We start from the raw sequence: 26,166 nt of genomic DNA, 5'->3' as shown, positions 1-26,166 counted from the left end.
CAGATGCCCTTCCTGATACAACCCTCCCCATGTATCCGGGCTTGGGACCGGCACTAAGAAGGCACTGGCTTATGCATCCTCAGTGGCTGGGTTGTAAGAGGTCTAATGTACTTGATGTATTTTTTTTTTAACACAGCTAATTCATTCACGTTTGCTTTATTATCTCTCTCTCACTCATGCATACACACACACACACACACACACACACACACAGCTTTCAAGCTCTCTAAGTCAACCAACTAGTTTTTTCTCAACTACGTAATTGCCACCTGCAAACTAGGTGATGCGTATATGTGTGTTAGTGTGTGTGTGTGCTCACGTGCATGTGTGCATGTCTGTTTAAGCTGATAACCTACAAACCTTGCAGTCAGCAGGAAAGATCTCATCACCGTTATCATCCTATTAGCAGAGGGGGAGAAAGTAGCATGTTAAAGCTACTTTACTTTCCGACCCTGCGCTGATTTTTTTTTTTTTTTTAGAACAACACTTCTCTTCAGCAGTGATCATAGCGTCTCATAAATTATACTAATAGCTTTACTGATGTGGGCTAAAAGGGAAACTTTTTTTTCTCAAATCCTTAGCTAAGTAACTTTTTTTTAAGTCGGGGACACGAAGGAAATGTCTCGAGGTGAAATACTCTGTACAGGTTCGTTCACGTTTGATGGCAAACGATACGTCTTTAGAAACCCATTCTTGTGTCGTGCAAATTGAGGTGCACAGAGTGGTCGAGTTGTGTATCGATGGAAGGAAAATGGCTTCTATAGACGTTGGCATGGTCGGTGTACGGGTGTGTATAAGCGCAATAAAGCTGAGAGAGAGAGGGAGCCGAGTCTCCCCATCGCCCTCCTGCAGCCTCTCTTTCTCTTTTGCTATTCTTGCCCGTGAGTGTTGTGTTGCGTGCACAGGGGGGGGCGCGACGAGTAATAGATTTTCATTCTTTTTATTCGGTTATGGTAATCGTTACAGGTAAGTACATGGACATGTGGCATTATTCAGGCAGCAAAGCATGACACGTCATATTTATAAAGGCACCGCAGCGATACGCGTCCTGTCTGAGGTACTGATAAATTGCTGTTATATGAGTGGACATATATGCAATAGCGAAAATCCTATAAGCATCCGGGACATCGTTACGCCTAAAATGATATCTACAGCTGATGGGTTTTGATGCACTGTCAGGCTACGTTGAACAATAACGCTTGCTAAAAAACCACTGCTCACTACAGGTCACCACCGATATGTAGATATACCTGATACATGTTTGATGCTCCCCCCTCCCCATCTCTCTCTCCTGGTGGTGTCCCGTCCATCACTTCACAGCCTTGAGGTAGAAGATGACCTTTCCCTCGTAGGGTTCGTAGAAGTTTTCATAGGTGATCTTGTCAGAGACCACGCGGCACTGGATCTTGGCGTGCTTCTCCTCGACCAGGTGGAATCGAACGGCAACCAGCGGGTTGACATAGGTGGGCTGGACAGAGAGCCGTTATCGAAACGAATTGGCAAAGTGAATGCAAGCGGCGAAATGGACAAGTGATGTAATCAACACAAATTTGGTGATTTTATTTTATATATATTACCAATTTAGACACTTTTTTACCCCCCCCCCCTTTTTTTCCTCCTCAGTTGTACTTGGGCAATTACTCCACTCTTCCGAGCCGTCCCGGTCACTGCTCCACCCCCTCTGCCGATCCGGGGAGGGCTGCAGACTACCACACGCCTCCTCCGATACATGTGGAGTCTCCAGCTGCTTCTTTTCACCTGACAGTGAGGAGTTTTGCTAGGAGGAGGTAGCGCGTGGGAGGATCACGCTATTCCCCCCCCCAGTTCCCCCTCCCCACCCCCGAACAGGCGCCCTGACTGACCAGAGGAGGCATTAGTGCAGCGACCAGGACACATACCCACATCCAGCTTCCCACCCGCAGACGCCCGACCAAGCCGGAGGTAACACGGGGATTCGAACCGGCAATCCCTGTGTTGGTAGGCAAGGGAATATGCTACCCGGACGCCAGTAAACATTTATGTGTCACAGATATCTAGGTCTCACATACAAAAGTTACATGGCCCTTTAAAGTGTCAGCGGGCAGATGTTTTGATTTTTACCTGTGCTATTTTGCCATAATATGGGAAGTAGGACAGGTCCATTATTCCATTTGGAGGGAAATACTCCATTTTTGCAATATTTCCATGTCCCTCCTACACACACACACACACACACACACACACACATATTGAACATTAACAATTCATATTCTAGACAGGATGTAGTACTGCATGTATTCTACTGAAATTCTTGCAGTAGTTACTCACCAGCACGGTACAGTTGACATATGGTGGCTGCTGAGTTTTGTTCGAGGGCAAAAACTCGATGATCTGTGAAGATGCAACAGGAGGTTTAGCACTCTCATTAAGATATTAGCAAACAGGGAGACAAATTTAAGATGCACTATTGGTCAGCTGGTGAAGATCTGAGCATACCCTGTTCATCTTAATGATGACGCAAGGCATGGTGCAGTTGTAGCCAAAGGTGGGGTCCTCAAGTCCCGAGCAGGGTCCCAGCATGCTTTGTGTGAAGGGGCACGCCCACTTGGTGTGATCAGGGGCAGAAAAGCTGTTCTGAATGAAGTACTTTCCCTTGGTGCAGTTATAGGAGTTGCATTCCTGCTGTAAGGTGTCGTTATATGCTGAGGAAGAGCGGGGTTAGGATGAATGAAGGGCAGTGAGAGAGAGAGAGAGAGAGAGAGAGAGAGAGAGAGAGATGTCTGTATTCTCACATTAAAGTCTGTTGTTATTTTAAACATGATTGTCCTATGTTACATCTCTAATATCTTGTCATGTACAGGATTATAGATTATAGATTGGATCATAGATCAAGTTGGGTGCTTTGCATGATCACTAACGTTTCAGGAAGTGATGGAGGCATTCAGACTTCTTCATCCAGCTGGCCTTATCCGATGTGTTATAGGTGATCTCGATAACCTCATCCGTATAGCTGTCTGGCCAAACCATCACCCCTTGAAAGACACGAAGATGGAGAGCAGGAAGATTTGCACTGGGATGCATACTACATTATTGTCTGATACAGCTCTGCCCATATGTCATTTACCTGGAGACTTGAGTCGATCTTGGTAGTCCGGGGAATAAGGATTCACTGTGTACATGAGCGTCCAGATGGCCAACGAAAAGAGGCCTGTCATCACCACATAGAACGCCAGATAGTACAGACTGATGTACACTGTAAGGGGGGGGGAGAGAGAGAGAGAGAGAGAGAGAGAGAGAGAGAGAGAGATGTAACCATGCCTCTTACAAATCTTATTTTACTACCGCACGTTATCAAGGCAACTGCGTTGAATGAAGGAACACTTGATCCACAAGAGGTAGTTTGCACTGATAATGTTTTTTGGGGGGTTTTCAATTTGTATGCTCAAGGTTGCCAGAGGTCAAGGTGTCCTCTGTGGGCATGTGAGCTGAGTGTAATCTAATGGAAAGATCAAACAGAGGACAGCGAGACACTTAACCCCCCAGAAACTACATCTTATCTTACTGCTGGGTTTATTTGCACCTCCGTCCACACACTCCACCACAGTCATATCAAGAAAGGACGAGAGCAGCTGAACAAGGTGGGATGCACGTGGGAGTGCATGCATGACCTTACAAATGTGAATATATATATATATATATATATATATATATATATATATATATATATATATATATATATATATATATATATATGCACACCTGAGCATCATTCAAAGCAATTCCATTTAACACCCAAAAAAAAATAAAATCCATGACCATCAGCCAGGATTTGCAAACCAGCACTAGACTGAACATTAAACCTCCCCCAGGGATATTCTCTGATCCTACCTTTGAAGGACACTGTTTAACTGATCTTTTTATCTAAACACATCCCCCCGACCCCTTGGATCAACTAATCAATGAGTCAATTGAGCACACTTTTTGCAAGCCCTGGCTCCAAAAACCAGTCTGGTGCTGCTCTTCATTGATATTCAAACAGTTCCAAAGCAAAAAATGAGTTTAAACCAAGAAGAGCCAAAATATTTCACAGTATTATTAAGAGACTTTTTTTTACTTTCTTCCTCTCGTACCCCATTTCGCTGGCGTTCTGCCCATTAAGGTCCCATTGTCCGAGTTCCAGATAAAGTGCCCAAAGTCTTCACACCGCTGGCCGCATGTTCTCTTCTCCTTCAAGGTGGCCATTTTGAGACTCTTTACTGACTAGGACCCACAGCCGAATCTTCTTTTCCCTTCTGTTGTACGGTAAGCGCCGGTTTACACCACTTTTCTTCTGTCGGTTGTCTCCTCTCTTCTCGTCACGCGGGACAACTATCTGCTATATTTGTCCCTTGCTCTCCCCTTGCTCCTTTACCTCCCAACAGGTTTACTTTTAGGTGGTTTTGGCCTTGCGCTACCGTTTGTTGCCCTACCTCATTTTCTGTCACTGTAGATGTTAAAACTCACTACTCCCTAGCCCCAGCTCCCTGAAGTGTGATGCATGTGTTATCTTTTATTCTCTATTTATAAGGTCATGATAACGTGGGCAGGCTGCCAGCACAGAAACAAAGGTTGGCCAACATAGGACCAGGTAACCTCCTCCTCCTTCAGGAACAATGTCCTTTAGGCCTCAGATGGGAATTCAGAAGATCACCTTGAGAAGCAGGTATGACTTCAGAAGCTATCCTGAATACAACTGGTGGAGGTACACTCTGTCGCTCTCCCTCTCCCTCTCTCTGTCTTTATATCTCTTTATAATTTTCATATATATATATATGAAAAGCTCCCTCTTACCCTTTTTCGGTGGGTGGTGTGTGTCTTCCTCAAGCTGGAGTCCTCTACCAGAGGCCTGGGAGTTTTAGGGTTCTGTGCAGTGTCTTAGCTGTTCCTATGACCGCACACTTCTGGACAGAGCTCAGATGTTGTTCCTGGAATCTGCTGGAGCCACTCTCGCAGTTTGGGGGTCACAGCCCCTAGTGCTCCTATTACCACTGGGACTACTGTGGAGTTCAACTTCTACATCCAATCTAGTTTTCCCTCAGCCCTTGGTATAGCTCTAGCTTCTGATGCACTTTCTTCCTGAAGTTGCCATCGCTCGGGATTGCCACATCGATCACTACTGCTGTCTTATGTTCCTTGTAGGCCGCCATAGTGTCTGGTTGGTTAGCCAGCACCGGCTTGTGAGTCTGGAACTTGAAGTCCCACAGGATCTAAGCTCTTGTCATTCTCACCAATCTTTGGCAGTGTCTCCCATTTGGACTTGGGGACTTCCAGTCTGTATTCAATACAGATATTCCTGTACACTATCCCAGCCACTTGGTTATGCTTTTCAGTGTAAGCTTTCCCAGCTAGGATTTTACACCCTGCTACTAAGTGCTGGACTGAAGAGTAATCTTTATGCGACAGTTATTGCCAACTACAGGCCCATCTCCAACTTACCATTCCTCAGCAAAATCCTTGAAAAAACAGTTTATTCTCAATTTAATAACCATTTAATATCTAACAACCTTCTAGGCATTTGTCAATCAGGTTTTCGATCTCACCACAGCATAGAAACAGCACTTATCAAAGTTATGAACAATCTGCATATGAACACAGATTCTAATAAATTTTCTGTTCTTGTGCTCCTGGATCTCAGTGCTGCTTTCGACACTGTTGATCATGATATTTTGCTAGAGAGATTAGAAAAATGGGTCGGCCTTTCTGGCCCGGTTCTCAACTGGTTTAGAACATACCTTCAGGACAGGCAGTTCTTTGTGTCTATTGGAGACATTTCCTCAGACAAAGTGGGTATAATGTGTGGGCTACCCCAAGGTTCGATTCTTGGACCACTACTATTCAATCTCTATATGCTCCCACTTGCACATGTTACACAGAAACACAAAATAAATTACCATAATTATGCAGATGATTCACAACTGTACATATCCCTATCTTCTGATGACCTAGCTCCCATACGTTCCCTAATTCAGTGTATTGACGATATTACTTTATTCAATTCAATTCAATTTATTGTCACTAAAAACAATGTGCAGGCACATGTTAAAAATGAAATGAGGGCTGTGGCTTCGCCAAACAGTGCAAGACAGACACAGACAAACACAGCAAACACAATATAAGATATACACACATGAAGACCAAAAGCTAAAAATTAGTTAAAAAAGAGCTGGAGTACAAAATATTTAAAAATATCCACAGACATTCAGTGGGTGGCCAGGTTCAGGTGGGCAACAGCTTGTGGAAAGAAGCTGTTTTTGGGCCTGGTAGTGCGGGCTCTGAGGCTCCTGTAGCGCCTCCCAGAGCGCAGGGGGGAGAACAGTCCATGGTTGGGGTGGGTGGGATCTCTGCTGATGCTCAGACCCCTTCGAAGGCAGCGTTTGTGATAAATGTCTTTTATGGCTGGGAGCTGGGTACCGGGGATATGATGGGCTGCCTTGACGACCCGCTGCAGAGCTTTCTGGTCTACTGAGGTGCAGTTGCCGTACCACACTGAGATGCAGATGGTCAGGATGCTCTCTATGGTGCAGTGGTAGAAGTTGGTGAGAATTTTGGGGGATAGGCGGGCGCTCCTCAGCCTCCTCAGGAAATGCAGTCGTTGTTGGGCTTTTTTCACAAGGGCCTGGGTGTTTAATGTCCACGAAAGTTCCTTGCTGATGTGGACTCCCAGGAATTTAAAGCCGGAAACACGCTCCACTTCCACCCCATTGATGTGTATGGGGGAGGGGCTGCAGCTTCTAGACCTCCTAGATGTCAGACCTCCTGGATGTCAGATAACTTTTTACAACTGAACAAAGACAAGACAGAAATACTTATTTTTGGTGCAAAGACTCAGAGACAGAGAATTTGCAGCTCATCTCAGCTATCTGTCTCTGGAGTGTAAAGGTGAAGCTAGAAATCTTGGCGTAATCATGGACAGTGATCTAAATTTTAAGAGCCACATCAATCATCTCACAAGATCAGCCTTCTACCATCTTAAAAACATTTCAAAACTAAGGGGCTTTCTATCAATACCAGATTGTGAGAAATTAACCCATGCTTTTATAACTAGTAGACTAGACTACTGCAATGGACTATTCACCGGCCTCCCAAAATCATGTGTGCACCAACTGCAGTTAATTCAAAATGCGGCAGCAAATGTTCTCACCAGAACTAAAAAGTATGAGCACATTACACCTGTTCTTAGATCTCTGCATTGGCTCCCCGTTAAAACTAGAATTGATTTTTAAATTCTTTTAATTGTATACAAAGCGCTAAATGGCCTTGCACCACGCTATATAAAAGATATGTTAATTCCTTATAAACCAGCAAGAACTCTCAGGTCCAATGGCAGAGGTCTTTTAACCACCCCTCGTGCTAGGTCTAGAGCAGGGGAAGCTGCATTTTCTATTTACGCCCCAAGTAGATGGAATGCCCTGCCTGAGGACCTGAGAGAGGCTCCCCACACTGGACACATTTAAAAGCAGGTTAAAAACCTTACTTTTTAAAACCGCCTACAGCTAAATCATAGTGTATGCGTGTGTGTTTTATATATTTTGCTATTTTTATATATTCTGCTCTGTTGGTACTTTTAATTAATCAGTGTTTATGGCACTTTTATTTATTTATGCTAACTCAGTTTTAAACTTGTTTGTACTTTTCTAAAATTTGCCTGTACTTTTATTTATTTATCTTTTTGTGAGGGGGGGAATGGGGGTTATTGATTTCATTGTTTTATTGTGTGAAGCACTTTGTGTTACATTTGTTTGTATGAAAAGTGCTATACAAATAAAATCTGATTGATTGATTGATTGATTGTCTCAGGGTCTTTGCACAGCCTGCATCTTGGGTCTTGTCTGGTGTGGTAGACCCCTGCCTCAACCGATCTTGTCCTGAGTGCCGGTTCTTGTGCTGCTATGATCCGTGTGTTGCCTCTGTGCTGCCCTTCAGTCCAGCCTTTTCTAGCCACTGGTAGGATTTCTAGATATCAACTACATCTTGTATCAGCCGATGGTACAGCCCATGGAGGGCCTTGATATTCCATGATACCTCTTGTTCTTATTCCTCCACACTCTTTCTTCTGCTGCCTGAGGTACTCACTCAGCAGTTCAACCTGGGGGCTCCTCTTTCTGATGTATTCATGGATGTTCCTTGTTTCATCCTGGATAGTGAACTTGACACTCACTAGCCCTTCGCCCCCAACTTTTCACTTATCGTACAATCTCAGGCTGCTGGACTTTGGGTGGAACTCTCTGTGCATTGTGAGGAGTTTCCATATCCTGATATCTGTGGCCTTTATCTCCTCCTTTGGCCAGATTATTATTCCAGCTGGGCATCTGATGACTGGTAGGGCATATGTGTTGATGGCTTGGATCTTATTCTTCCCATTGAGCTGTCCCGATGAGCCAGCTGTGGCTGACCTCCTTGCTGCCCCCTCATGGTTTTCATTTGCCTGTAACTGTCCTGTATGTCTGTTATCCTGCCACCTGGTAATTCAACCCCTTCAGTGCTCACCACCTTTCCTCTTTTTTACCACCATTCGACCGCACTTATCCAGTCCGAATGACACCCCGATGTTGTCACTGTAGATCCTGGTGAGGGAGATCAGTGAGTCAATGTCTCGCTCATTCCTGGCATAAAGCTTGATGTCATCCATGTATAGGAGGTGGCTGATGGTAAATCCACTTCAGAACCTGTGATGGTTACCTGTGGAATTGTCTTTTGAGTTGGCCTATGTTGTTTTCTACTGCCACATTGAGTTATTGATGAAGGCTATTAGCGTCCTGTTTGGCTTTGCCCTCCGGTAACCATGTGTGGGGCATTGAAGTGTAGGCTTTCTTGTAGTTAATCCAGGCTGTGCTCAGGTTGGTCTGTCTGGTCTTAGAGTCCGGGGTTACTGCTCTATCAACCAGTAGCTGATGCTTTGACCCTCTGGTGTTGTTCCCAATTCCTTTCTAAGTTTCGCTCATGTATTGACTCATGTGCCCATTCAGTTTACTGCTATGATGCCTGACAGGATCTTCCATGTTGTGGAGAGGCAGGTTATCGGCCAATAGTTTGACGGTGTTGTGCCCTTGTGGGGATCCTTCATGATCAGTGTTGTTCTCCCCTGTGTTAGCCAGTCAGGGTGAGATCCTGATGTTAACAGCTGGTTCATTTGTCTTGTCGGGCATTCATGGAGTGCTGTTAGCTTCTTCAGCCAGTAGGCATGGATCATGTCAGGGCCTGGTGCAGTCCAGCTCTTCATGTTTGAGACTCGTCATTTGTTGTCAGCCGCTTTGATGATAACTGGTTCTTGTTCTGGAATATTACTGTGGTCTGCTCTTAGAACCACCAGCCACTGGGCATTGGTGTTGTGTGATGCCTCCTTTTCCCATATAGCCTTCCAGTATCGCTCGGTCTCTGCTTTGGGTGGGTCTGATGTTTTTCTGTTGTTACTTTGCAGCTGAGAGTACACTTTGGATTGTTCATTGAGGAACAGGCCATTTACTCTTCTGGCTTCTACTTCTCTAGTGTATCTCTTCAGCCTGGTGGCCAGAGCTGTGAGTCTTTGTTTGGCAGTTTCTATGGCCTCACTTATGGACAGCTTGCTGTACTACTTTTTCAACTGGGGCCTGTCTTTCATCACACCTTTCCGCACCTAACTGGCTAACATCTCTCCATGCTGCTTTGAGCTTGGCTTTCAGCCTTCTCCTCCATGGAGGGTACTGTTGGTGACCTGTGCTCTTAATCCGGCACCCAAGCATCTCCGGGATTACGGTTGCAGTGGCATATACAGTACAAGTTTATTATCTGTTATGATGGCAGTTGAGATGTTGCATAGGGCTCTGTTCACATCTGCAAGCAGGCTTTGTGATGGTACTTTGTCACTGAGTCGTGGAAACCGTGCCCGGGAGCTGGCTGTCTTTAGTCTGATCATGATTCTCATTTGAACCTCAGTAGCTTCAGCTGTCAAGGCTGGTAGGATTGTTTCAGCCGGTTGGGGTCTTTCCTCATGTATCTCCTGCTTATTGGGCAGCCATTCAGGGTGCTGAACTGTATAGTCATCCTGTTGGAGCCTCTCCATCTCAAAGCATGACAGTAGCTTCCTTCTATTGATGTTTGAGCATTGAGCCACTAGCTGCCTCTGAGTCAGTGTGGAAGTAGGTCTCCTACTGGTCCAGTTTCCACATTCACTTCATATAGCCCCTCTCTATGGGTCTGCTGTTATAGTAGTGTTCCATCAGTTCCATGTTCTTGGCCCTTGTCCATGAATGTCTTGTTCCAGTAGCCCATTTTTCATCAGGTTGCCCTGGTTCCCCAACACCTGACACAGACCTTGTTAACCAGGATGATGTCTGAGCTGGTATTGCCCTTATTCATGTTACTCTCACTCATAACTGAGGTAGCTGGACTTGTATAGCATAATTTAGGAGTCTAAGCCATGGACTCTTACTGGAGACTTGTCCCAACTGGGGTTTGAACCCCCAATCTCCAGCATGGAAAGCCGACATTCTTACCTACTGAGCTATCCAGCTGCTCGCTCTCGCTCTCTCTCATATATATGTACGAAAAATAATGCGTATTTGATTCAATGATTTCGATTTAATAATATCAGTTCTAAACGTCCATGTGTGGCTGTAAATTTTTTTTCACTGTGACAATGGCTGCTGTGTGGCTCATATGGTGTATCACTTGCATTCATTTCATTCCACTCATTACCCTCCCACTATATGAATACCGCTGTCTCTGTTTCTCTTTATCTGTTTCTCTCTTCCCACTTCTGTTCATCCCCCCCCTCTCTCTCTCTGCTCTATTATTTTTCAATGTGTTCATGGGTTAGCACAGGATAAGGTATTATAGAGTCAGTGGATAAATCCATTAAGGGAAGGTGATGAGTAAGGTAGATCTGTGTGTGTGTGTGTGTGTGTGTGTGTGTGTGTGTGTGTGTGTGTGTGTGTGTGTGTGTGTGTGTGTGTGTGTGTGTGTGTGTGTGTGTGTGTGTGTGTGTGGGTGGGTGTAAGAGAGAGAGAGAGAGAGAGAGAGAGAGAGAGAGAGAGAGAGAGAGAGAGAGAGAGAGAGAGAGAGAGAGAGACAGAGACAGAGAGACAGAGAGAGAGAGACAGAGAGTGAAAGAGAGAGGGGGGTGGGGGATGTACTTTTGAGTCTCAGGTCCTGCGATAGCTTAGTGGGGGGGATATTGAACACTCATTGTCCTACACTCTCTGTGACTGTCTGGTTTGCGATGGACAGATAAGACAATATTCTCTACTTCTGAATAGCTTGAAAAATCTGAAGGAAGAAATATACTTTTTTCATTCCCTTTTGCATGCCTTCTTCTCTCTTTTGACTTTTGAAACCTTAACCAACTTTTATTGATTTCACTTACTTTCACATATAATACTCCCTCCTCCTCTTCCTCCTCCTCAACGTTTGTACCGGGTCATCATGGATATTGGTGGCCTGACGACAGTGGTGTCCAACTCTGCCTACATCTCAGCCCGCGGGAGCCTTGACGGTACTACTAACCCAACTGCCAACCGTGACAAGAAGTACCATGCCCGCCTCAAGCTGCCACATATCACAATATGTGAGGGTCTGAGGGAGACTTTGGACCTGGGCTTCCAAACCGTCTGCGTGGAGCAACCTCTTGGCAAACGCCTCTTCCAAGAGTTCCTAAACTCCAACAATGAGTTCAAAGGCCCTTGTCGCCTGTGGAAAGACATCGAGGAATACAACATGGCCGAGGACCAGGAGCGAGTCCATAAAGCAAGCAAGATCTTGTCCCGGTACATGGAGCCTGACGCCAAGTATTTCTGCCCATTCCTGCCCGAGAATGGCATCACGAAAGTAAAGGATAAGCACCAGAAAGCAGGGGATGACCTCTTAAACGAAACCCTGGACTGTGTGATGGATTTCCTGAAGGAAGTGCCCTACACCTTTTTCCTGGAGAGCATGTACCTCAAGAGGTTTTTGCAGTGGAAGTGGCTGGAGATGCAGCCCATGGAGGAGGACTGGTTCCTGGATTTCCGTGTGTTAGGGAAAGGGGGTTTTGGAGAGGTGTCTGCCTGTCAGAACAAGGCCACAGGGAAGCTGTACGCTTGCAAGAAGCTCAACAAAAAGAGGCTGAAGAAGAGGAAAGGTTATGAGGTGAGGGTAGAGAGGCAGCAAATGAGTGGTCACCCTAAATTATGATTAGTGAAGTGGTGACTTTGACATCTGTAGATGCTGTATCCAGTGAATTCTATGATTCATCCCTAGGGCAAAGAGAAAAGAGTGCTTTTTGATATCTTACATACCAAGTCCTGCTTCTGTGCAGCCCTTAAACACTGTAATAGTAAGTACAATAGCACATGGTGCGATTGTAACGTGGATGTAGCCTTTAATCTTCAGTAGCACATCTAGAACTCTAGATCAGTGTTTCCGAACCCAGTCCTCAAGGAACACCTATCCTGCAGATGTTCACTGTAACCCTGCATAGGTAGCCCTGCTTGTGCTTACTCAACATACTTACTTGTACTTCATCTCACATCACTTAATTATGCAAGGTGTGCAACAGCTGACATAATTCATTGCTGATTGGTTGAATAACTACAAACAGGTACCTATTCAGAGTTGCAAAGAAAATCTGAAGGATAGGTGTTCCTTGAGGGCTGGGTTGGGAAACACTGCTCTAGATTATTGATCTAGAGTTCTCTATTCAGAGTATTCAGGGCTTTTCCACAATGCAATAATAATTCTGACATGCAAAAACAGTACAGTTAAACTTATTTCCATATTCTGAAATTTTTCCATATGTTGTTGTGGTCAGTTGTGGTTCTCTGCTATCAGCCATGTTTGCGTGTGCCTTAAATGTTGACATTTTTCATTTGAGTTTTCCCCCATTTACCCTTTGGACTTTTCCCTTACGTCAGATGCTTTTGTGCAAAATGAATGTGTGATTGAATAGTTGGAAGTACTACCAGGAACATAAGACATATGATTGTTATAATACATAACGTCTCACCAGCAATTTGGCACTGTTACAAGTACATGTGAGTGACGCTTTGGTGAGAACTACTGGCAACCGTTAGCAGTACAATCAGCTCTTGCTGCTCCAGTATGTTTTGCTTCACATTGCCACTCTTTTATCAGTTTTTCAGAGAATACTTTGGCCCCTTCACCTATCCATATGGGTGTTATTTTTTTTCAGCATTTTTATTTATTCTCAAACAATGATCAGCAGCTAAAAAGGGCTTTGTTGCCCGGAACACTGTGCACCGTTAGCTTATGTGATAAGTACCCTTCATCAGATCTGAGCTCATTAAAGACTGCCAGTCCAGTCATGTTTATATATGGAACAGCTCTGGAGTGGATTTCACTTTCTATTATTATTTCACTTTCTATTATCCTAAAAGTTCTATTATTATTTCACTTTTTATTATCATCCTAAAAATTATCATTTCACTTTCTATTATCCTAAAATAAAAACAAAGTAAAAGTAAAAACAACCACAGCAATAATAATGATGATTAAAAAACAGGTAACCCTCCCTTTTACAGTCCCTTTATTACTAAGTATTTACCCAACAAATATATGGTAAATATAACATATTATTGGGTAAGAACATGGTAACACCATGGAAACAAACAAGGCTTCCTTTTACTGTATAGTTTCAACTTACTTGCTGAGTAAATTGTAAAAACATCAGCAAGAATGTGCCCACGATTTAAGAGGTACCATGACACTAGAGGAAAACTGTTCTTGTGGATGTTAATAGTGGTGGTTTTTCATAGTATTTCAGCTGTAGTTTCTCTGTATTTACCTACTCAATGATACACTATATTTACCAGATACACTGATGAGCCAAAACATTATGACCAGCTGCTTAATATACAGTTGGTCCTCCGTTTGCCGCCAAGACAGCACCGACCTGACGAGGCATGGACTCTACAAGACCACTGAAGGTGTCCTGTGGTATCTGGCACCAAAACGTTAGCAGCAGAACATTAAAGTCCTGTAAGTTACAAGGTGGAGTCGCCATGGATCGGACTTGTCGGTACAGCACATCCCACAGATGTTCAATCAGATTGAGATCAGGAGTTTTGGAGACCAGGGCAACACTTTGAACACTTCATCTGGTTCCTCAAACCATTCCTGAACAATATGTGCAGTGTGGCAGAGCACATAATCCTGCTGAAAGAGGCCACTGCCATCAGTGAATACCATTGCCATGAAGGGGTGTACCTTGTCTGCAACCATGTTTAGATAGGTGGCACGTGTCAAAATTGACATTCACATTAATGGTCGGACCCAGAGTTTCCAAGTAGAACATTGCCCAGAGCATCACACTCCCTCCACCGGTTTGTCTGTCTTCTCGTAGTGCATCCTGGTGCCATCATTTCCCCAGGTAAACAGCAGACACGAACTTGGCCATCCACATTCTCTAAAAGAAAACCGGACTCATTGGACCAGGCAACCTTCTTCCACTGCTCCAAGGTCCAGTTCCAACGCTCACGTGCCCATTGCAGGCACTTTCAACGGTGAACAGGGGTCATCATGGGCACTCAGACCTATCTGCAGCTACGCAGCCCTATACACAGCAGGGTCCGATCCACTGTGTTGTGACACAGTCCTCCTGTAACCATCATTAAAATGTTCTGTGACTCGTGCCACAGTATAACTTCTGCCGGTTTGGACCAGACAGAATAGCCTTCGTTGCCCTCACACATCAGTGAGCCTTGGGTGCCCAACGCCCTGTCGCCGGTTTGTGGTTTGTCTCTCCTTGAACCACTGTCGTGGTAGGTACTCACCACTGCTGACCGGGAGTATCCCACAAGCCTTGCCATTTCAGAGATGGTCTGACCCAGTCGTCTGGCCATAACAATTTGGCCCTTATCACGACACATACCCACATCCAGCTTCTCACCTGCAGACACAGCCAATTGTGTTTGTAGGGGCGCCCGACCAAGCCGGAGGTAACACAGGGATTCGAACCGGTAATCCCCGTGTTGGTATGCAACTTAATAAACCGCTACATATAGACCGCTACGCTACCCGGACGCCCCTCTGTTGGACATGTTTGTGAAAAAGGTCTATTTATTCTAAGGATGGTCTTTTTTCTTTTTCTTTTACTTCTAATATCTATGGTGATACTGCACTGGTGTATGACTGCTCAAAGAGAGTACTGCAGTGCTGTTGTTTGAGCACCTCCTGAACCTTAAGGACAACAACCCACATGGTTGGGCCTGACCTTTAGCTATAGCTGTTATAATATCCAGTGGTATATAGGCCTTATGAGCTTAGTCTGCCGTAACTGCTTGTTAACTGCAACAACTTCACTTCGACAAACTCATTGCTACTTGCCTTTTCTTCTACATTTAGATTGTTCGGTGTAGCCATAAAATATCCAGTGCCATTTAATTTTTCCCTGGGAAAGTCTTACCAGACAGTAACCATTAGAGTGAGCAACTACAAAAGCATTCACGATCCAGATATCCATAGATATAGCTGTCACCTTAAACGTAGCAGAGACAGCAAGAATAAAAAAGGACATATTTTTACATGTAAATCTTCAGAATTTTACCTTTACGGCAGATAAAGCCGTTTTCGTGTCATGGCACAGGTACCTATGGCTTGGCATAGTCGACACATCAGTAGGTGATACTGCAAATGTGTTGGCCTTGTTAGAGCCTGTATATGATTCTATGAGTAGGGGCATTTTATTTAACCTTTATTTAATCAAAAGTGCTCATTGAGACAGGGAGTCTCATTTTCAAGAGAGTCCTGACCAAGACAGCAGCGAACTGGGTTACCATAAGTAATTAATGAAAAATGATGGGTAATGCAAACAAATTAGTTCCATCTAAAATTAATGATTTCGGTTCTGGATCAGAGGCATCAATCCAGTCATTTAAAATGGCACACTCTACAGTGTAAAACTTTGCACTTAGGGACTGGGGATTTAATGGGGATTTAATATTTTAATATCTTCTGCGAAAGCTAGGTGTTGGACATGGCAGCACACCGCAACCTGTATTTGTATGAGGGTCACTGGTCTCTTATGTCTGGATTAAATCTGTGTGCCCGGTTTAGTGTCAGTAATCACAAGGAAGTCAGGCTGCATTGTCTGAAATGTAAGGTAACAATACCATTCCCTTTGTATCCTTTTTAGGGGGCCATGGTGGAAAAGAGAATTCTGGCTCGCGTCCACAGCAGGTTCATCGTCTCCCTGGCTTATGCCTTTCAGACAAAGACCGAACTCTGTCTCGTCATGACTATCATGAACGGAGGAGACCTGAGGTTTGATCACGTTGACTCACGTACAGTTACATCGTTTCAGCTATTCAGTCAGTCACTCGCTCACTCATACCCGCCATACCCTTTCTCTATCTATCCAGTTCCACACCGTTCCTTTATCTTGCTCTCTCCGCTTGCACGCCTCTGGCTTTTAATTGTTTACTCTCTCTCTCTTGCCCTACCAGGTATCATATCTACAATGTGGATGAGAACAATCCTGGGTTTGACGAGCCGCGGTCCTGTTACTATGCTGCTCAGATCATCCAGGGCCTGGAGCACCTCCACCAGAAGAGAATCATCTACCGGGACCTCAAACCCGAGAATGTGCTGCTGGATAACGAAGGTCAAATACGTAAATGATTTCCTTAAAAACGTGTATTTTTTGTTGTTTGTTTCCCCAGAAAGAAGCCTGATCTTAAAATTCAATGCTAACGGCATAAACTGACAGTAATTCCGCCACTGCTATTGCTAATTCTTGGCTTGTCAGCCGAGCCAATCAAGGGCAGGGTGACGTGTCACGTGACAGGCATGGTCCAAGTCGTGGACGTGTCGAACAGCAAACAGTCGAATAGTGAATTAGTGTCTCCTGTCTAATTATGGACTGTTAGGTTATTCTATTTGATTTTTTTTAGCAGAAAAACTAAAATATAAATCAATGACCAAGATCAATTTTATTCATTACTGGATAATAAAAAAAAACTGCAGCCAAGGTGACTAACTCAAAGATATTTTCACCAACAACTGATTTGCTTTCATTTGTACTCCGGTCACTACTGTAACATTCCTCTTTGTTAAGAATTTACTCTGAAAATAGAACCCCTTCATGGTCCTCCGAGGTCAAACACACACACACACACACACACACACACACACACACACACACACACACACACACACACACACACACACACCGTCCTCATTCCCTTCAACTGCATCACAAGGACATCTCTGAGTTATCAAGCTACTAGCAGCAAATGAGTTGGAGACGTAGTCCGTAGGCCAACAAGCGTATCTGTGACGTGAACTTGATATTGTGGAGGTGTTTGTTCTCACAGGTAACGTCCGTATCTCTGACCTTGGTCTGGCTGTGGAGCTGGCGGACGGTCAGCACAAAATTAAAGGCTATGCTGGAACTCCAGGTACAGTATTATGCACTAAATGGTCAACTCACCGATTACTAGGTCTGACCTGGTCTTGGGGCTGGGCCTCTGTGGCCTACAGTAGATCGACTGAAAGAAAACTTTATTGATCCAGTTAGGGAAGATTAATTTTTGCAGCAGCATATAAGAGCTTGTAGATGTAGAGAGATGAGAGATGTAAATAGAAATATGTGAAAAGAACGTGAAATGTAACACCCAATTCAATGCAGTTAATATAATTTTTACACACACACACACACATATATATATATATGTATGTTACCATTATCCCACAAAAAGGACCTTATGTTCATTCAATATTAAAAAACTTTAGGTTTCTACACTATCATCCTTTCGTCAGCTAAGTACTTAATATACCACTACCCTTTAAAAACACCAAAAAGTGGTTTACTTTTGAGCTATAAATATTTCATTTTAAGTAAAGTGGCCCAGCTTCTCCAGGGCTTCTCCCCGCCTGCCGCCTAATGACTGCTGGGATAGACTCCAGCATCCTCGCGACCCTGAGAGCAGGATAAGCAGTTTGGATAATGGATGGAATGGATGGATAAAATACAGTATTATTTTTGAATATTGTGCCTTTGCAAGAGGCTTTGTCACTTTTTTGAAATGATTAACATTCCATAAAGGAACATGAGAATTTTGAAATGAACAAGTTGAAATGAACAAAGTTCTTCAAACCAGAAATAGGAGGACAGATTCAAGCATATCATCCAGTGACAGACAATTTTTAAACTTGTTCAACTGACAACTAATGGCAGACCAACAAGCTATGTTTCTTCTGTAATGTGGTTATATGCTGTGGTTTAGTACTGTTAATGCTGAATGATAATAACAATAATAATCAGTAACTCAGAAATAAACTTACTGTTCACTAAACCAACGGTGAAAGACTCACATCTGCAGCAGATTTGTTGGATCCCAAATATTATCAAACAATGGTGCCTGAAAAATCTTTAAAAGCGCAATTAAACCGCAGACCATTTTAGTGAGTTTGCTGACATTTACAGGTTAAAAACCATGTAATGGTTAAAAACATGGCGGGCTGGTCTTGGTAGTCTGTGATGTTGGCATAGCAGGATAAACACAGCTGCAGATAATACATTAATAATGGGTCTGTTGGATGTAGTTGTGATAAAGAACCAGCATTGACAGTACTACTGACAATTTTTAGTGCAGGCTCTGTCTGTCAGTGCTGTGCTGGTCCACCTAAATCAGGCTTTGTCTATCCTGCTATGCTAACATCATGGAGTACCAAGACTAGCCTGCCATGTTTTTACCTTTACAAAACCTTTACACGGTTTTTAACCTGTAGATTTAAGCAAACTCTCTAAAATCATCTAGGGTTTAGTCACTCTTTAAAATATGTGGATTTAAGGTCCGCGCTAACCTTCGCATTCGATACAAACCTGAGGTCGGTAAAGTTTCTTTAAAGAGTCTCTCTTTCATGTGATGATAAGAAACAGTCATGATTTTTTTTCCCCCACCTGACTGATAGGTTTCATGGCACCAGAGCTGCTAAAGGGCGAGGAGTATGACTACACGGTAGACTACTTTACTCTGGGGGTCACACTCTATGAATTCATGGCTGCTAAAGGACCTTTCAGGACTCGAGGAGAAAAGGTGAGGTTGTGGGGACTTTTTTCTGCTCCTTTTCTGAAATTCCATTTTTCATCTGTACCTGCTGCTTACTGTTGCCTCTGCAAATCGCTCTTGATGTCGGTTTTGTATTAGGCAGCATTCTCTCTCTGTGGCTCCTGCAGCGGCGTCGTTCTGCTGCTTCATTCATCATCTCCTTAAGTGTCCCCATCACGTTGTACCTCCTCTCTTCTGTCAAACTCCTTTTCCACCTGAACGCAACAATATTTCAAGATTTGAGAGCTCAACAATGCCCACCTGTGGCGTCTTGTTCTTACTGCCGCCAGAAAAGAGGCTCTAACATGATATATGGAGAAACAATCAAGTCAAGTTGCATTTTTTTTTGTAGCCCTAAATGACAATTCAGTCTAAGCGGGCTTTACAGTCACATCACATTATCCAACAGATAGAAATAGAATAGGTGCTAAAGTGAGAAACCCCCTAAACTTAGATTCTCGATTCAGATGAGGACAAACTGTTGAGAAAAAAAATCCTGGCAGAATGACAGAACAGACATTTGTGTTTGATAAACAACCAGGACGTCATCCGATTTTGAGTAATAGCACACCTTTAATCAAACTGGGGGATTTGGCATTTATCAAAATCAGCTGGTGCTGTATTTGACTGAGATAAAATCCTGCATACACACCATCATCAATTAAGAATGATGTAATTGGTTCACAGAGCTAAAATACCAGGCCATTTTGCTGAATTGTTCATCTAATGTGTCTAAAAGTACTCCATTGAGCACATACATTTGTAATGACAGACACTGCTACGCACGGATGTCGCTATTTGCATCGCACGATGTGTACAACTGTGCTGTGACAAAGTACAATATGAATTTGTAGTAATATTAATATGAATGGCATGGATCTCAGCATAAATTATACAGGTTTTAACAGAGCAGTGTAATTGAAACTGTTTCCTATGGCAGCCTGAATTCCAACACGTTTACTTCTAAAAAAACCCACTATGGATTTAAATGCTGAGGCAACAGAGGGAGATCTCTGGTTTTTGTAGAAGATAGAAAAACTAAAACAAATGAAAGATGCACCAGGGATCCAACCACAAATACAGATTAGCTCTGTTGCACTCATGAAGAATGAATGAAGCATGAAGGTGTAGAGGTGTATAACACCCATCAGCCTCTGGAGTTCTCCCTTGTCATGTAAAGGTTATTTATAATAGCCCAGCCAGGGGTAAGTGAGATAGCTCTCTGTACTGTGCCCTGTCTAGGTTGAGAACAAGGTGGTGAAGAAACGAATTCTGAATGATCCGGTGACATACCCAGAGAAGTTCAGCGAGAATGCCAGGTCCATTTGTGAAAGTCTGCTTTGCAAAGAGGTTGACAAGAGGCTGGGGTTCAAAGACGGTTCTTGTGATGAGCTCAGGGCTCACCCCTTCTTTGGTGAACTCAACTGGAGGGAGCTGAATGCAGGTGAGCATGTCTGTGTCAGCCTTTTTGTGTCCATACACTCTTGTGTGTGTAAAGCACTTTACATTAAGGTATACTTTATAAAGGGTTTATATATGGTCACTGATTACTTTATGATTGGTTAATGACTCATTTTCCAATGCATTATAAATAAGTAATAACCATCCATCCATTATCCAAACCGCTTATCTTTACTCAGGGTCGAGGGGATGCTGGAGCTCATCCCAGCAGCCACCGGGCAGCAGGCAGGGAGACACCCTGGGAAGACCGCCAGACCAATAAGATATTATAACAGTTTAGTGAAATGGCCATAACCCTAAGGTTGCCAGGTTGGCAGCCTGCATGGAGGGAATCTCCATAGACATTCTCTTTTAAACCACATGGTTGGACAAAGATAACCGAACCACTAACCACTATCTAAATTAAGCCTCAATTAACTACTACCTTATCTTAACCCTAAATGTAACCACTACCTAACCTTAACCCTAAACTTAAATGCTGTAACTGTAGTTGCTGTTTTTGTTACTGCATGAAAATCGACCTTTGTATATTCATTGCATGAAATTTACAAGTTTTGTTTTTTGCATTCTACGAGGACGTGACTTGGCAGTCCTTGTTGGTCATTTGGTTTTTGAGAGAATGTCTACAGAGACTATGCAGTATTGTTAAAATGTGGACTCCTGACTTGGCAACCCAAAAGACTTTTTACAGATGTGTTACACCATCTTATTGTTGTTTTATAACACAATAATATGAGCTATCAATATTAACAAAGTATGTAACTGCTTACAAACCCTCTATAAAGTAAGCCTTGTTGTAAAGTGATGCCCAGAAAAACATGTGCAGTATGCCATTATACATTTTTTCACAAGCCATGTCCTTACTGCTCGGTGTTTCACCTGCTGTTATGACTATCTGACCTCACTGGCACGTTGTGTTGTGTCCTGTCAGGGATTTTGCTACCCCCATTCATACCAGACTCCAAGACGGTGTATGCCAAGAATATAGATGATGTGGGGGCCTTTTCCACAGTCAAAGGAGTGCAACTGGAGGACCCGGATGGGAAATTCTTCGACGAGTTTGCCTCGGGTAACATCTCCATCCCCTGGCAGGAGGAGATGATCAAGATGGGCATCTATGGTGAGCTAACAGTGTGGGGCCCCGACGGAGGCTTGCCCAATGACCTGCGTCGTGAATCCATCCTGGAGCAGCCGACGAAGTCCTCGACATGCTGCATGTCATAACACTGCTGCTCTCGCTGAGACAAAGGCAGGACACAAAAGAGCTTTGACTGCTTATCAATGTAAAGTTCATGAGCAGTCAAAAGGGAGAATGGTCAGAAAGGGGTTAAATGTAAGATGAAGCTGCAAAGACATGGTGGCGAATTTGCAATAAAAGGAATGTTATGATGATGATGATGCTCTGTTCTGAAAACAACGCAATCCTGATGGGTAATTACATACTTATCATGTTTTTTGTTTTCTTTTGCTTCACTTTACAGTAGTCGAGAGTCTACACTTAAGCTGTTTAATGAATCAAAGTCTGATGAATGCTTCAAATGCCTTTTAATGTGAAATCGATTCAGTCCATGCACTGAAAACTTTTTTTTTATATCGAATTGACTTAACTTTATGTCAAGTGGTTGCACGAAAGAAATGTATCAAGATTCAGATGTATTTTTCAAGTTGAGTGTACTTATATTTTTAAGTTAAATGCGGTTATTTTTCTTAGTAATTTTAGATGAATAACATTTATAATATAGCCCAACTATTTCGAGTAGAATTTATTCTAAAGTAACCGCGCATATTTCCGCCCGCTGCGGGATTCGATCCGGAATTTACTGCCCCACAAGGGCGACGTCGCCAACCGCTCGACTGAAGGGGGCTAACCCCCAAAGCGGAGGTGCTTTGGACGCTGAATACTGTATCTAAACTCCATTCCTACAGCACCAAGGGCATGGGTGAGCTTTTTAGAAGCATGTTCCCAGATTCAGAAAGTGATGCTACAAGCCATTAAATTGTCAATTGACACTGGTAACGTTACACAGGTTCTGCTTTTATTCATTGTCCACAAACACAAACTAATAAAAACGTCTAACAAGACAAACACGATGCATTAAACTTGAGAGCGAACGGTACATCAAGTTAGCTTAAATTCATGTTATAACGTTACTTAAGTTAACATTGCTGTAACGTACACAACCAGCTAACGTTAAGCTAGCAGCTGTAGCGTTAGCTAACATTGATTTATCAAAACACACAACTGATAGCAACAGCTAACAACTAATTCATTTATATCAAATTTGTTTTAAAGAGTAAAGACAACCCTGTTTAAGTAAACATATAAAGTACCCGTGGTAATAAATTGCTTACTTACCGAAAATGCAGAGCCTTGGACACGCCCACAACATTCCAGCAGCCACCAACCGGAATCCTCGACTGAAAAACAGGAAGAAGGGGAAAAAAAACCGCCCTCAGAACAAAGTGGCGGCATGTGTCTGCACATGCGCAGACAGGACAGTATGTGGCAATTAAACTGCATATTTTTTTCTAATTACTTTTAATTGAGTGAAATGAACTTGTTTTAAAGCGAGGGCAGTGCATTTTGAAATTAATTTAAAAAAATAAAAATAAGTAGGAATAACTAGCACATTAAAATCTATAAAGTAAACCAGATTAAAACAGGTAACATTTGGCTGCTAGGAGTCAGAATCCGTTCTTTCATTGTGTGGACGGGCAAGGTTTCTGTGATAGTGCACATTTAGTCTGCAGTTCTTGTCATTACTTTTATTGTGTGTGTGTGTGTGTGTGTGTGTGCGTGTGTGCGTGCGTGCGTGCGTGTGCGTGTGTGTGTGGCGAAGTCAGGAATGGGTTCCGGCCGCTGGAGCTGCAGGTGAAGCGGGGTGGCTTTTCCATTCACAGGGAAATTTAAAGGGGTTCGTAAAACCGGTTTTATTTATTTGGCTGTCACGTGCAGTGGCCGCTGTTCTCCCTCTCGTCTTAGCTCTGAAGCGCATATCACAACTCCGTGAGATGTGTTTTATACAAGAAATAAATCTAGGCAAGATAACCCCTTGACAGTGTCTCGTCCCGTTATGTTCTCCTTCCGCCAGTCCCTCAAGGTCTTCCCAGAGAAAACCTACACAACACAATATCTCATGGAAGAAGAAGATTGATCACAAACATAAATGTACATTTTTTTTAGCATGTCACTACCTATATATGATATATGAAAGAGGGAGAGAGTGGGTAGCCCAACTCGCACTGGAATGGGCCTTCTGAATACCCTCTGTAACTGATGTCCGTGTCATGCCTATGCAGAGTTGAGCGGTGTTAAGCCGGTCAACATTTAACCGCCTTGAAAAGACGCGATGTTTTACCACAAAAGCGTCAGTTGTGTGTTTGCGTCTCTGTGACTGAGAGTTGTCGTCACGTTGGGCATGGACAGACGGAAAAGCCGTCCAACGGACATCCAGTCAAGTTTATTTGCATACCCTTAAATCACAGTCACGGTGTCAGAGGGCTTCCTCAGACCCTTGAGGTGGATGAGGAAAACCTCTTCAGGATAAACGGGGGGGGGGGGATTTACCCGGATGAAGCAGCAGCATATTTACAGGTACACACTCGATGAGGGTGCAGAGCCGAAGGAACGGGCACTTATGGCTGATGGTGGATAAGCATAGGATGAAAATTTACCCATCACCCCTGCACGTGTCAGCCAACTTACAGCTTGTAAAAGCATCGCATGAGGTTCGTCTTCTCTAACAGGAATTTGCAGTTTGTAAGTTTGACCAACGAAGGGCACTGCACACACCCGCTGCTGCTTGCTTCAGCATCCTGTTATATTTGTATATGCATATATCTCGACAACACAACCGCACAATGCATGATACAAGAGCCTCGCTGTGCTCAGAAAGTAGAAAATTGATAATGGTAACATTTATAAGAATAGACTGAAGGGTGGTAGGGTGGCCCAGCGGTTAGCACTGTTGCCTCACAGCCGGAAGGTCCTGGGTTCGAACCCCAGGCCGTCCCAGGTCCTTTCTGTGTGGAGTTTGCATGTTCTCCCCGTGTCTGTGTGGGTTTCCTCCGGGTGCTCCGGTTTCCTCCCACCATCAAAAAGACATGCATGTTAAGGTTAATACTCCTGCCTGTGCCCCTGAGCAAGGCAGTGGAAAGAAGAACTGGATTTGGTCCCCGGGCGCTGCAGCTGCCCACTGCTGCTGTACAACAGGATGGCTTAAACGCAGAAAGTGAATTTCAGTGTATGTATGTGCAAATGACAAATAAAGTGTATTCTATTAAAAAATAAATAAATAAATAGATTGAAAGCACAACGGCACACATCAGCAAGTCACCATAGGGGTCCTACCCAGATCACAACCCTGAGACACGCCAAGCCCAGAACAACACACCCATCCTCCTAAATGCACAACACACAATGACAGGGGCAGTTAAGCACACACACGCCCCAAAGCCAACAAACAGGATGTCGGATCAGTACACTGGGACAACATCTAGCTATGAATTTTGGTCATTTTGACATTATTCATACACTTACTTATTCATTCACATTTTAAGTGCATTTATTACATATATCTTCAATTTTGCTCGGCCCGGGTTGATTAAAGTGCTGCTCGTAAGACGGCAGTATTTCTGGTCAGCGCTTGAAAAAGGTTTCCTTTGCTGAAACCATCTTTTTAATAATCTGACTATCAGCAATAAGTGAAATCTATTAGTGAGCTGTAAAAAAATGGTGATGACTGTAATTGTCTTGGCTGATGATGGTGCTTGAATGACATAATGATAATAATAACAATGATAATAATGACTAATAATTTAGAGGCCTGCTTGGCTGCTGTGAAAATCTGGATGCTACTAAATTTCCTGCTTTGAAATGCAGATAAAACTGAGATGCTGGTTGTTGGCCCTGCTAGACACAGACACCAATGTGATGAAGTAACGATAACGATCGACAACTCTGTGATTTCACAAAGTGTGGTGGCCAAAAATCTTGGTGTTACATTTGACCCCATCATTCTTGCCGTTGATAAGCACATTAAAGAAATCACCAAGACTGCTTCTTGTCACTTACGTAACATGGCTAATATTCGGTCTTTTCGCTCCATGGCTGACCAGAGGTGGAAAACTCCGCTCCAGAAAGTGGAAGTACTAGCCATGTATTTGCTCCACCCGTGCACTAAACCAGCTGATTCTAATTAGCACAACACTTCAGCCAGGTAGGAGAACTAATTAGTGAAATCAGCTGCTTTAGTCTGTGGGTGGAGCAAATACATGGTTAGTACCTCTACTTTCTGGAGCCGGGTTTTCCGCCTCTGTGGCTGACACAGACACTGTAACACATGCATCTGGTTCATCCAGACCTGATGACTGTAATGTTGTGTTTTCAGGTCTGCCACATGCTGGTACTGAAAGTCTTCAGATGGTCCAGAAGGCTGCAGCTAGAATCCCAACTAGAACTAGAAAATTTGGCCATATTACCCCAATTCTTGCCTCCCTTCGTTGGCTTCCTACCCATGTTAGATCAGACTTCAAGGTGCTTCTGCTGACTTATAAAATCCTAAACGGGCTGGTCCCATCTTACCTGTCTGATCTCCTTAAACCGTACAGTCCATCTCGATCTCTCCGCTCTCAGAATACAGGGCTGCTGTGGGAACCCGGAGTT

General features: G+C 43.6%; 2 protein-coding genes across 2 annotated transcripts; one reads left to right on the top strand and one right to left on the bottom strand.

Moving 5' to 3' along the window:
- Positions 1 to 1,309: 1,309 nt before the first annotated feature.
- Positions 1,310 to 4,221, bottom strand: LOC130111913 (potassium-transporting ATPase subunit beta-like). Its single transcript, XM_056279211.1, has 7 exons — positions 4,110 to 4,221; positions 3,104 to 3,232; positions 2,898 to 3,011; positions 2,476 to 2,681; positions 2,308 to 2,370; positions 2,101 to 2,193; positions 1,310 to 1,468 (listed from the first exon to the last, which is right to left on the bottom strand). The coding sequence occupies exons 1-7, from the start codon at positions 4,219 to 4,221 to the stop codon at positions 1,310 to 1,312; spliced, it is 876 nt and encodes a 291-aa protein (XP_056135186.1).
- A 7,197-nt stretch (positions 4,222 to 11,418) lies between these two features.
- grk1a (G protein-coupled receptor kinase 1 a) lies at positions 11,419 to 21,725 on the top strand. Its single transcript, XM_056278534.1, has 7 exons — positions 11,419 to 12,120; positions 16,124 to 16,251; positions 16,434 to 16,591; positions 17,304 to 17,387; positions 18,904 to 19,028; positions 20,283 to 20,484; positions 21,433 to 21,725. Exons 1-7 carry the CDS (start codon positions 11,419 to 11,421, stop codon positions 21,723 to 21,725), a joined length of 1,692 nt encoding a protein of 563 aa, XP_056134509.1.
- Positions 21,726 to 26,166: the final 4,441 nt, after the last annotated feature.

Source organism: Lampris incognitus, chromosome 4, assembly GCF_029633865.1.
Source record: "Lampris incognitus isolate fLamInc1 chromosome 4, fLamInc1.hap2, whole genome shotgun sequence".
Lineage (NCBI taxonomy): Eukaryota > Metazoa > Chordata > Actinopteri > Lampriformes > Lampridae > Lampris > Lampris incognitus.
The sequence above is the reverse complement of the archived record's forward strand: the minus strand, read 5'-3'. Positions and strand labels throughout refer to the sequence as shown.